General features: G+C 41.4%; 1 protein-coding gene across 1 annotated transcript; it reads left to right on the forward strand.

Moving 5' to 3' along the window:
* Positions 1 to 1,380: 1,380 nt before the first annotated feature.
* CLN5 (CLN5 intracellular trafficking protein) lies at positions 1,381 to 8,616 on the forward strand. Its single transcript, XM_072135366.1, has 4 exons — positions 1,381 to 1,610; positions 1,981 to 2,155; positions 5,459 to 5,684; positions 7,335 to 8,616. Exons 1-4 carry the CDS (start codon positions 1,468 to 1,470, stop codon positions 7,826 to 7,828), a joined length of 1,038 nt encoding a protein of 345 aa, XP_071991467.1. The 5' UTR covers positions 1,381 to 1,467; the 3' UTR covers positions 7,829 to 8,616.
* Positions 8,617 to 11,151: the final 2,535 nt, after the last annotated feature.

An 11,151-nucleotide genomic window follows, 5' to 3' on the forward strand; every position in this document is an offset into this window, starting at 1 on the left:
GCAGCCCGCTCCCGGGCCACATATTTTTTATTTTTTTTTTAACTCGGACAACCCCTTTAACTTTAATTCTTTTTATTAAAAAATGTTTTTATTTAATGTTTTTAAATGTTTTTATTCACTTTTACAGGTTAGCTGATCGCTTGTTCAAGCTATTCTTCACCTTACACAGTGTAATACAGGTGTATTACACTGTGTAATGTAACACACTGAGCATACTGCACATGCTGCGCATGCTCAGTGTGTCACAGCCGGGTCCTGCCAGAAGGCACGATCCGGGCACCAGAAAGCAGATCGCGCAGCCCCGGGGACGCGACTGTGGCGTGTTAGGGGTTAACACCAGTGATCGGAGAGGCAGGTGTCGGCTATAATATATGATGTGAAGTTTGATGTAACAGTACTGCATTTTGCGGGAACGCACCTCCCGCGATGCAGTACTATTACATCAAATGTAGGGAAGGGGTTAAAGGAAATCTACCATCAAAATCAAGCATGGAACAACCAGGGACACTTACTCATAGATCCAGTAACTGTTATTGTGGTTCTTATATTTGTCATTCAAGGCTGCCTTCCTTCTAAAATCATCTTTTAAAATATGCTAATTATCCAAAAGGGTTCTGGAAGTGTTACCAAAGCTCCTCAGTACTGCAGTGTCACAGGCTATTACAATGAGCAGAACATGTCTCGCCCAGCCCCCTGCTCTCTCCCTTCTACCTGTGTAAAATAGCAGAGGGGAGATATGCTCTGCTCATTGTAACAGCTTGGGAAGCTAGAGCACTGGGGGGTGGGTGGCTAGAAACACCAGACAGCACCCTTAAGGTTCATTAGCATAATTATAAAAGTTTATTTTAGAAGGAAGGTGCCCATGAATAACAAATATAAGACGATTACCACCGTCACGGTGCCTGGATCCATGAGTTACTGTCCCTGGTTTATCATGCTGGATTTTGATGGTAGATTTCCTTTAACAGCAGTTTTAGGGCAATTTGGGACACTAAACCCCCACTGTCTAGGTAAATCGGGAAAGAAACTAGAGGTTTCCATGCATTTTCTGCTGCAGTCCTTCCACTTGCCTCTTCCTCTGTAATCAATCATTGCAGCGCTGGAAGCTCAGGTTATCTACAATTACTGACATGCCATGATCATAAACATGATGATCTCTAACCTTACTATGAACATCCCCATAGGGCCACTAACGATAAATGACTGCCATTTCTTCTAGGGTAAATGGTTTATAGGAGAACTGTCAGCAGGGGGAAGATCTTCCCGACCGCTACAACATTACCCAGAGACTGTAATAGCGCCTCAATGACTCTGTGTCATGTGACGGTCACATGGGCACTGTGTCATGTGACAATGATAACAGCAGAGGCCATGTTTGATTGGGGCATATGAATAATAATATAGAAATACTGCAGGGCACGCATGCTGTTCATGTGACATGGAGCTGTAGGCAGGGCTGTCTGTCACATGGCCGTCTTCCTGTCTCGTCTTCCCGGTCATGTGATAGCGGGTGCCCCGGGGATGGCTCGCAGGGTGCAGGCGGCCTCGGTGCTGCTGCTGTTAGTGTGGTGCATGGAGGGAGAGCTGAGGCAGTGGCCGGTACCGTACAAGTAAGTGCCCCCCTCACTGCTGGGCTCATGTATGGGCTTCAGCTGCCCCTTCATGACTGAGTGCTGTGAGTATAGAAAACTCCTGGATTGCCAAGGCATTAGGGAGTGATAATAATAATAATCAGTACTGGCTCTGGCTTTATTTTCCCATATCACTGGGTCCGGTCAGTGGCTTTTACAATCACTGAGGCAAGAACAAGAAAAATCACCTTTCCATGGATCTGAGAACATCCCTATCAGAATTGATATCTGTTGACCTCATTAGGTCACTGTATGTTGAAATAAAACCCAAAACAACTGACCTATAACTGAAGCAATCAAAATAAAATGTATAATTTCCCTCTGCATATTGAAATGTCTTTATCTCCAGGCGCTTTGACCATCGTCCAAAGTCTGATCCGTTCTGTGAAGCTCAATACACATTTTGCCCTACTGGATATGCAGATGGGTCTATTCCCCTAATGAAGAATGAAGATGTCATTGAGGTCTTCCGGCTGCAGGCACCTGTCTGGGAATTCAAATACGGAGATCTGCTTGGTCACTTTGTATGTATTATGTTGCTGCACTTTGCTGCGATCACATTGGGTTCACATCTATTAACCCACATGAAGCCAAAGTTGTGTGGCCCTAAAAAGTAAATGTAATTCCATTGTCGGTGGTAACAACCTGGTTAAAGTCCAGCCAGGTTTCCTTACCACTATGTTGCCCTCAGTTAAAAATTGTTTCAAATTAGAGCATATGACTAGTTGCAAGAAAACCCCCACAAATGGCAACATGTAATTGCTTGACAAAAGGTTACAATCCTGAGAAATTACACACAGAACATGAAAATGGAAAACTGTCTCGCATACCCTGGCTTGTCCTGAAAAGGCGGAGGCTTGTATGGGCGGAGTGCATACTCCGACATACAGAACATACACTGGACGTACATACAGATCATACACAGGGCAATCCTGCCTAATCTAGTTTTTCTGATCTCTCTAGCAGTTTTAAGACAAATTCAGATATTCCCACGCTGCTGATCTCTAGGAGAAGAGCTTTACTACTGAGCATGAGAAAAAGTGCCTCCACATTCATCTCAACTAAAAGCCTACATCCTTATATCAGGAATAGAACACACATTTATAGGACATTCAATTATTTCCCCAAAATTGTGATAAAAATATTCAGCACATACTTGTTAAATAATTTTTTTTCTAAACCCTTGATGCTCTTTGCCGTAGCTATACGGTGCAGAGGTGATGGGGGTGTATGAAGATGGCTCCAGGGCTGAGCCCTCTTCATACACAGGTGGGGTTTGTTGCATGCTGCAGCAAACCCCCACCGCTAATTACTGCGGTCGTGCTTGCACTGATCACGTGGCTATTAACTCCTCTGATGCTGCTGTCAAAGTTGCCACCGGCATTTAAAAGATGGAGGCGTGTGGCTCATTGTAATGAATACTGTGCAAAAATGCCATATACTGCAATACAGGCAGTCCCCGGGTTACATAAAAGATAGGGTCTGTAGGTTTGTTCTTAAGTTGAATTTGTATGTAAGTCAGAACTGTATATTTTATCATTGTAATCCCAGACAGAACTTTTTTGGTCAATGCGACAATTGGATTTTAAAAATGTTGGGTTGTCATAAGAATCAGGATTAACAATAAAGCTTCATTACAGACACCTGTGATAACTGTTACAGCTGATCATTGTAGCCTAGGACTAAAGCACAATAAATTACCAATATCCAGAGGTCCGTTTGTAACTAGGGGTTGTATGTAAGTCGAGTGTTCTTAAGTAGGTGACCGCCCGAACATGGATTTTTGAAGGTGGAGAGCTAAAAAATTAGCGAAAAAGCCTTGCGTCGTTAAGGGGTTGTTTTACTCCATGGACACCAGAACTAAACTTACTATGTGGAGAACAAGAACAAGCCCTCCTGCACACAGTACTAGGACCAAACTTAAAACAAGCCTAATTCATTGATACTGTACCAGAACAAAGCTTACTACTTAGATGTGCTACCAGAGCCTAGCTTACTACCTTAGACCCTATGTCTGAACTACTACATCGATACAATGCCTTTTACATAGATTCATTACTTGTACTAAGTATATTGTGGAAGTACAGTACAAGAACCAAGCTGACTGGATTTACAAGATAAGAGAAGTGTTTCTCTTCAGTGCCCCTATATGTAGTATAAAAAGTGGTGCCCATAAATACTGCACAATAAAAGGATTACTGTGCAATGTCCATATGTATGTGATAAAAGAAGATGTACTCTGCATTGCCAGCATATACAGAATAAGAGTAGATTTGCACACAATCATTACACCTTTTCTGGAAGGCTTCCTTTCTGTCAATGTCATTTAATTGGCCCCAAGGGGTGCCAATGTGTTCAGGGCTGGAGTCATCCACTCTTGGATGATCTAGTTCCACATGATATTAAAGGGAACTTGTCACCAGGGACCTCATTTTCACTAATAACCAGTTGCATTACAGCTGTAGTGCAAAGATGCCTTTCTGCCTTTTCTAAGCATTTGGATTACGATACAAGTATGTATTTTATGCCCAGCGGCATTCGTTCGTGTGAATGTAGCCTTAGGCCCCTTCTACACTGGCGTTTTTCACGCGCGAGTTCTGCGCGTGCATTTGACGCGCAGAACTTGCATTGCACTCTGTCCCATTGTATTCAATGGGTCTTTCTTCATTTGCGTTGTTTTGCACGCGCGTGCTTGCGTTCGTTTGCACGCGCGTCAAAATCGCAGCATGCTCTATTTTTGCGATTCACGCGCATTTTTCACGCCCCATTCAAGTCTATGGGGACGTATCAAAAACGCATTGCACTCGCAAACATTGCAAGTGCAATGCGAGTGCAATGCGTTTTAAACGTAAGGGTTGCTAGGTGACCAGTATAACAGTATTTCCCCTGCTCGCGAACGATCATTTAATTAAAAAAACACAATGAAGAACAGTGAAGAATAGAATAAAAACAGTGAACACAGTGAACACAGGATCATTTAAGATAAAAACACAGTGCAGAACACAGTGCAGAATAGATTACAGATGTTCCGCACATCTGCTTACTTGTCGGGAGATACGCGCGGAGCGGTGCGAACAAAATAGCATGTGAAGAACAATATATATGTGTGAAGAAGACATTGCAGATGTATGGAAACATCTGCAATGTGTTCTTTACACACATATATATTGTTCTTCACATGCTATTTTGTTCGCAGCGCTCCGCGCGTATCTCCCGACAAGTAAGCAGATGTGCCGAACATCTGTAATCTATTCTGCACTGTGTTCTGCACTGTGTTTTTATCTTAAATGATCCTGTGTTCACTGTTTTTATTCTATTCTTCACTGTTCTTCACATCTGCTAACTTGTCGGGAGATAATATACGCGCGCGGAACAGTGAAGAATAGATCGCAGATGTTTGCAACTTATCAGAAGACATTATTTTTCAATTAAATAAAACATTTTATTCCCGAACCTTGGTCCCTTTGAAAAAGTCCCATTGACTTAAAAAAACGCGCGTGAAAAACGCACCGAAAACGCAAAAAAACGCGAACAAAAATGAAACAAAAACGCAGCAAAAACGTCAGTTTTTCACGCATTGCACCCTGACGTGAAACGCAACGCTAGTGTGCAAGAGGCCTTAGGCAGGGTAGCCATAAAAACCATTGTCAAGTAACCCTGTTGTGATTTGGCCATGCTGACAGCAGCAAAGGGGAAAATCTGTTTTACCCTGACATAAATGGGTCCTAGTGAGTGTTGGATCATTAGATTATTATAAACAGTTTTCTTTTGTTGTCATGAAATATATGAATTAACTTTTATGATACATCTGTTTTAATTTTGCTTAGAAAATAATGCATGATGCCATTGGTTTCCGGAGTGAATTAACTGGAAAGAATTACACGGCGGAATGGTATGAACTCTTTCAGCTGGGTAACTGCACATTCCCGCATCTCAGGCCTGGCATATCGGCGCCATTCTGGTGCAACCAGGGAGCAGCATGTTTTTTTGAAGGAATAGATGATCAGCACTGGAGAACTAATGGGACTTTAGTTCCTGTAGCAACAATATCAGGTAAATGGATGAACAAACATCACTGTAACTTGATGTTAAAGGGGAAGTCCTGAACTGAATCAGACAATACAAGGACTGACGTTACCCAAAAATGAGTTACTGGTGACTAAGCAAATTTAATGTGGTGGTCTGCAAAGGCTTTCCCCATAGAGTTTAATATTATGCAATGAAAGGAACGATTTTCCCAGTGGATATTTTTTACAAATATTATTTCTGTGCAGTGTAGCAAGTTGTAGCGAAATTGCATTGTATTTACTACTAAACGTTGTCACCTAATTTTTAGTTTACATCCATCCCATTCATCTGGTTTGTATCACTGATCTTGTTACCGGGACCCAGAATGGTTGAGTTTTATTGACGCGCTAACTCTAGAGAGCGATGGTGCATGCACTTCTCTTTCCATACATGCATTTCCATTTCTCTGGATTGAAATATATGATAAAGTTCTGCTTCCTTCATATCGTTTAGTAGTGTTGTCCATCACTTTCAAAGTGACAACATAAGATTGATGATTTGTTTGAAGAGTTGGTCATCTGTCAGTATCATTGATTTTACTGTATTTCACTGCCCTTGTGAGTAAAGGGTTGTCTGGGACCACTGATATTTTGCAGACTGGCCCTGGGTGCTGTAGAAACAATAAAGGATTTATACTTGCCTTTCTCCAGGGCTCCAGTCCAGCGCAGCGCCTCCTGTCAACCCCAAGCTTCTATTGGTATACCAAGGATTAGCAGTGACTTCACAACACATGCCGCAGCCAGTGACTGTTGTAGGTGTGTGCTCTGATTGTAAGATCACTGCTGAGCTTATGTATAGCAAATGACCAGAGGTGATCAGAGATGCAGTGCTGGACCAGATCACCGGAGAAATAAGTTCTTTCTTGCTTTTACAGCACACAAAACAATAACCCCTTTAAAGGACACCTGTCATCAGGTCTGTGTCACTTGTCCTGTCACTACTACCTGTTGGAGCAGCTCACATGGATCCCATCCCAGCCTTTATCTAGTTATTTCATACATTATTCATTGTAAAATCATCTATCTTTATTATGTAAATGAGGCTGGTCACATGGTCAGAGGCAGTGATGTCACCCCTGTTACCCCTCCCCTCTCCTCCCCCTGCTCATGTCTGTGTGTAATGTATAGTAAAGCATGGCTAGTGTGTGTGCTGCATCTGCTGACATGCTGCATCCTCCTAATATACAGGTGAGAGACACAGACATGAGCTACACATGAATCTGACATGTTCTGCTGTAACATGGCTGCCTGGAGCTGCTGTATCTCTCCTATACACACACACAGGCTGCAGGGGGCGTGGCCACCAGCACCAGGAAGCACATCATTATACAGCCTCACATCATTACACAGGCTGTCAGTCATGCACTGGGGGTGTGGCTGTGCCTCCCACTCATGAATAGAGTGGACAGCTTGAATATGCTAATGCTTCATTGGACATTTCACAGGTCATTTGCATACAGCTTTAGGACCTCATTGCTTAGGTTTACAGGCATGTAGAGGGACAATGAAGGGATAGAGGCAATGCTCTCTAATGGCAGTTTATGAAGATATATTTAGTTTAGGGGGGTTATTTTGCATGACGGGTTCTCTTTAAAAAAAAAAAAAGATGTGTAAATATTTTTCTGGTTTTTTTTAGGTTCTATCTTTAATCAGCTGGCCAAATGGATACAAGAGGATAACAACACTGGTATCTACTATGAGACGTGGACTGTGCAGGGATCTTTGGGACCCAATGCATCAGTGTGGTTTGATTCCTATGACTGCAGCAAATTTGTGCTCCGAACTTACGAAAAGCTTTTTCAGCTTGGTGCCACATTTAAGAGAAATATACAAACAAACTACACTCGCCTGTTCTTGTTCAGTGGAGAACCCGTGTATCTAGGGAATGAAAGCACCATCTTTGGCCCACTGGGAAATAAGTCATTGGCTTCTGATATGCAAAAATTTTACTTCCCCTTTAGGTCCCATCAGTCATATAAAGAACTCGTCTTGAGCATTCTAGATATGTATGGGAAGGTTGTTTTAGACAAGATTTTTTATCTGTACTACAATTTTGAATACTGGTATTTACCTATGAAACCTCCTTACATTAAGATAACGTATGAGGAAATTCCTCTCCCATTCAGATAACGCTGGTAAGAAACCGCACATCTTCCATTATGTGGACTGAACCTTCTCTTTATATCTTTTGAAAAAAATCTTTTAACCGCTTAACCCCTTTTGCCGGTGCATGGAGAGGGCTCCCGGGCTGAGCCCTCTCCATAGTCGGTAAGTCTTTGCTGGATATTGCATACCGGTAAAACCCGGTAAGCACTGACCAATGCTTCCAGAGGCTTCAAAAAGGGGGTCTGAAAAATAGTAAAAATTAAAAAAAAATTATAATAAAAAAAAAAAAAGAAAAATTCCAATCACCCCCCTTTCCCTAGAAGTCATAAAAATACAAATAAACAGTAAAAATCATAAACACATTGTACAGCAGATATAAACTTTCTTTGACCACTTCAAGCTTCAGGAAACTTTAGCTATGAAATGTAAAGAGGATTGGCTTGTTAGTTGTAGTAAATAACATTACTGCAGAAAATATTCTCCCAAATTTGTGTTTTACAGTTTTGTTCTGTAAATAAAATGTTCCTGTAGACATACCCAGTGGAGCTCTAAGTTCTCTTCAAAGATATACTGTATAGTAATAGATTTTATATACTTTTATAATAAAGAGGCTTTCTGAAAAAAAAAAAATGGCCTAATGCAGAGCAATACATGTGGGATACATAACCCCCACAGCTAAATCTGTGCTGAACATTATATCAATATGTAAATTGTTTCACTTTACATAAAATGTAGCTGAATGGAAAAATTTAATATTTAAATGTTTTCTAATTTAAATCTTTACTTGTATATAAACCTATTTTTGTCATTGTTATAGTTGTCGTTTCTCAAATATGAAGGCCATTTTTCTACATCCTATGTTTGCTTATATGGCCAAAGTCCGCTTTAGAATAAAGATAAATATTAATAATTATAAAAGCAGTTTCTGCAATGTGTCCACTGTATCCAAGTCATGAATCATTCTGGAACTAATAGGAATGTGTTTAATCGGTCATTTCATGTCTGGAATAGATTTTGGAGAAACATTAATGGATGCATTGTAGAAAATAGCAATCACTATACCCCTCTCTGTAGTAGCCAGCCAATCAAATGTCACCAAATTACTTGGATTTCTCTGTTTTAGTAATTCAGGGAATCTGCAAATGTGTCATGGCATCTGAAATATTACTCTCCAGAAACTCAAAGGCTCTCCTCCCTTTTGCACTGGGTGTCCATATGTGGGTATTTCTGTACTCCAAAGAATCTGCACAACACAATTTGAGATGTGTTGTCTGATTTTATATGAATGTGTACTTTTTAGCGAAAAATTGTTTTCATTAAAGGGGTTGTGGCAAATATGATTATTATCCCCTATTCACAATAGGCGGTTGAATACATGAAAATAAATTGATTCTGAAACGTAATTGAAAATAGTTTTTTGAATTCTAAGCCTAGAATTAAATGGGGTTGTCCACTTTCAGCAAATAATTCATTTTGTTTTTAATGAAAAGTTCTACAATTTTTCAATGTACTTTCCGTATCAATTCCTCCTTATAGACAGCAAGCATGGATTTGGTAAACCGTAAGGAACTGATAGAGAAAGTAGATTTTAAAATTGTATAACTTCTCATTGCACAAACAATATCAATCATATGTTAAAAGTGTAAAAAGTTTTGAGGAAGAACTGAGCAAGGATAAGTAGAGGTGGGGTGGGGCAATAAATGAGTGCTTGAAGGGAAATGTTAGCTGAAGGAGTTGATGTTGTTTCATCCCTCTACACATAACATAGTTTCATAGTCTCCGGGGTCTGCTATGAACCAGTGTGGCATATAAATGTATTGTTGACAAGGCCAAAGACCTAATGTCTAACAGTGGGGCAGATTTACTTACCCGGTCCGTTCGCGATCCAGCGGGGCGTTCTCTGCGCTGGATTCGGGTCCGGCCGGGATTCATCAAGGTAGTTCCTCCGCCGTCCACCAGGTGGCACTGCTGCGCTGAAAAGCATCTGAATGCGCTGGAGTTCACCGGGCCGGACCAAGTGAAGGTAAGCGCGTCCCAAGCGACACATTTCTTTTTTTAAATGCAGCGGGTTTTTTTCGAATCCGTCGGGTTTTCGCTCGCCCACGCCCCTGATTTCCGTCGCGTGCATGCCGGCGCCGATGCTCCACAATCCGATCGCGTGCGCCAAAATCCTGGGGCAATACAGGGGAAATCGGCGCAAATTGGAAATATTAGGGTAACACGTCGGGAAAACGCGAATCGGGCCCTTAGTAAATGACCCCCAGTGTCTCACATTCGTCAAAAGGCCACATTTGGCAAACTTAAAGGGCTTTTTCCCCAGTTTCAAGCTGCGTTCACATGTGGCATTTTTTTTTATGCGTTTTGACTGCACCAGAAACTGCAATGGGAGGGAGTTTGTCAGAACGCATATCAATTTTCCCTGAGGGTGCAGTCACATGTTGCAGTTAAAGCTGCCTCACAATCAGCTTTACGGTGGTTCTAGGTGCAGTTTTGTTAATTTAACAGGTAAAACACATTTGTTGAATAGGTTTTCACCTCAAAAGCAAATTCAACTGATCAGTTTGTGTCTTTCACCAATTAAAGGAAATCTAACAGATGGGTGCAGTGCTTCTAAACCAAGTACACTTACATGCTGGGGTGGTCCTCCTGAAACAAAATCTGTTGTTCTTTTTGTGTCTGATGATGCAAATGAGCCTCCGGGGCTCCTAAATACATCACAGAAGCCTTGACTAGCTCCATCGTCTGTTAATTTTTCACACCTCCACTCAGCGTTGCTGCCCACCTCCTCCACACCCCGAGAGCTGAATGGAGGCGTAAATAATTATCAGACAACGGAGCCAGGAGAGGTTTCTGTGACACAGCTAGGAGCCCCTTAGGCTCATTTGCATGATTTTAAAATATGGTTTTCTTAGCCATTAGAAGGCAAAAGAAAAAAGGATTCGGGTTCAGTACTTCTAAATCAAGCAGGGTTTGCCCCCTGAAACAATGTGGTAGATTCCATTAAAATTTACAAAACTGCACCCAAAACCACCTCAAAACTGATTTCGATGCAGTTGTAACTGCAACGTGTGACCCTACCCTCAAATGCATGTGTTCTTGAATGAGCAGCAGGTATTTTGCATTACTCAGTGAAAAGGTATATGCATTCTGACAAAGTTCCTCCCATTGCAGTTTTTTGATGAAGTCAAAACCCTAATTTATGGCGCTCCATGGGACTACCATTCTTGGGATTGTCCAAGCTGTCATATTCCCTCTGATTACTGTAGATTGTTTCTTAGTTTGAGGCCTTTGACTTTGTTACTATTAGTATTAAAGAAAAGAAGTGTTTGGTATTGAGTTTAATAGGC

This window comes from Engystomops pustulosus, chromosome 2 (genome assembly GCF_040894005.1).
Source record: "Engystomops pustulosus chromosome 2, aEngPut4.maternal, whole genome shotgun sequence".
Lineage (NCBI taxonomy): Eukaryota > Metazoa > Chordata > Amphibia > Anura > Leptodactylidae > Engystomops > Engystomops pustulosus.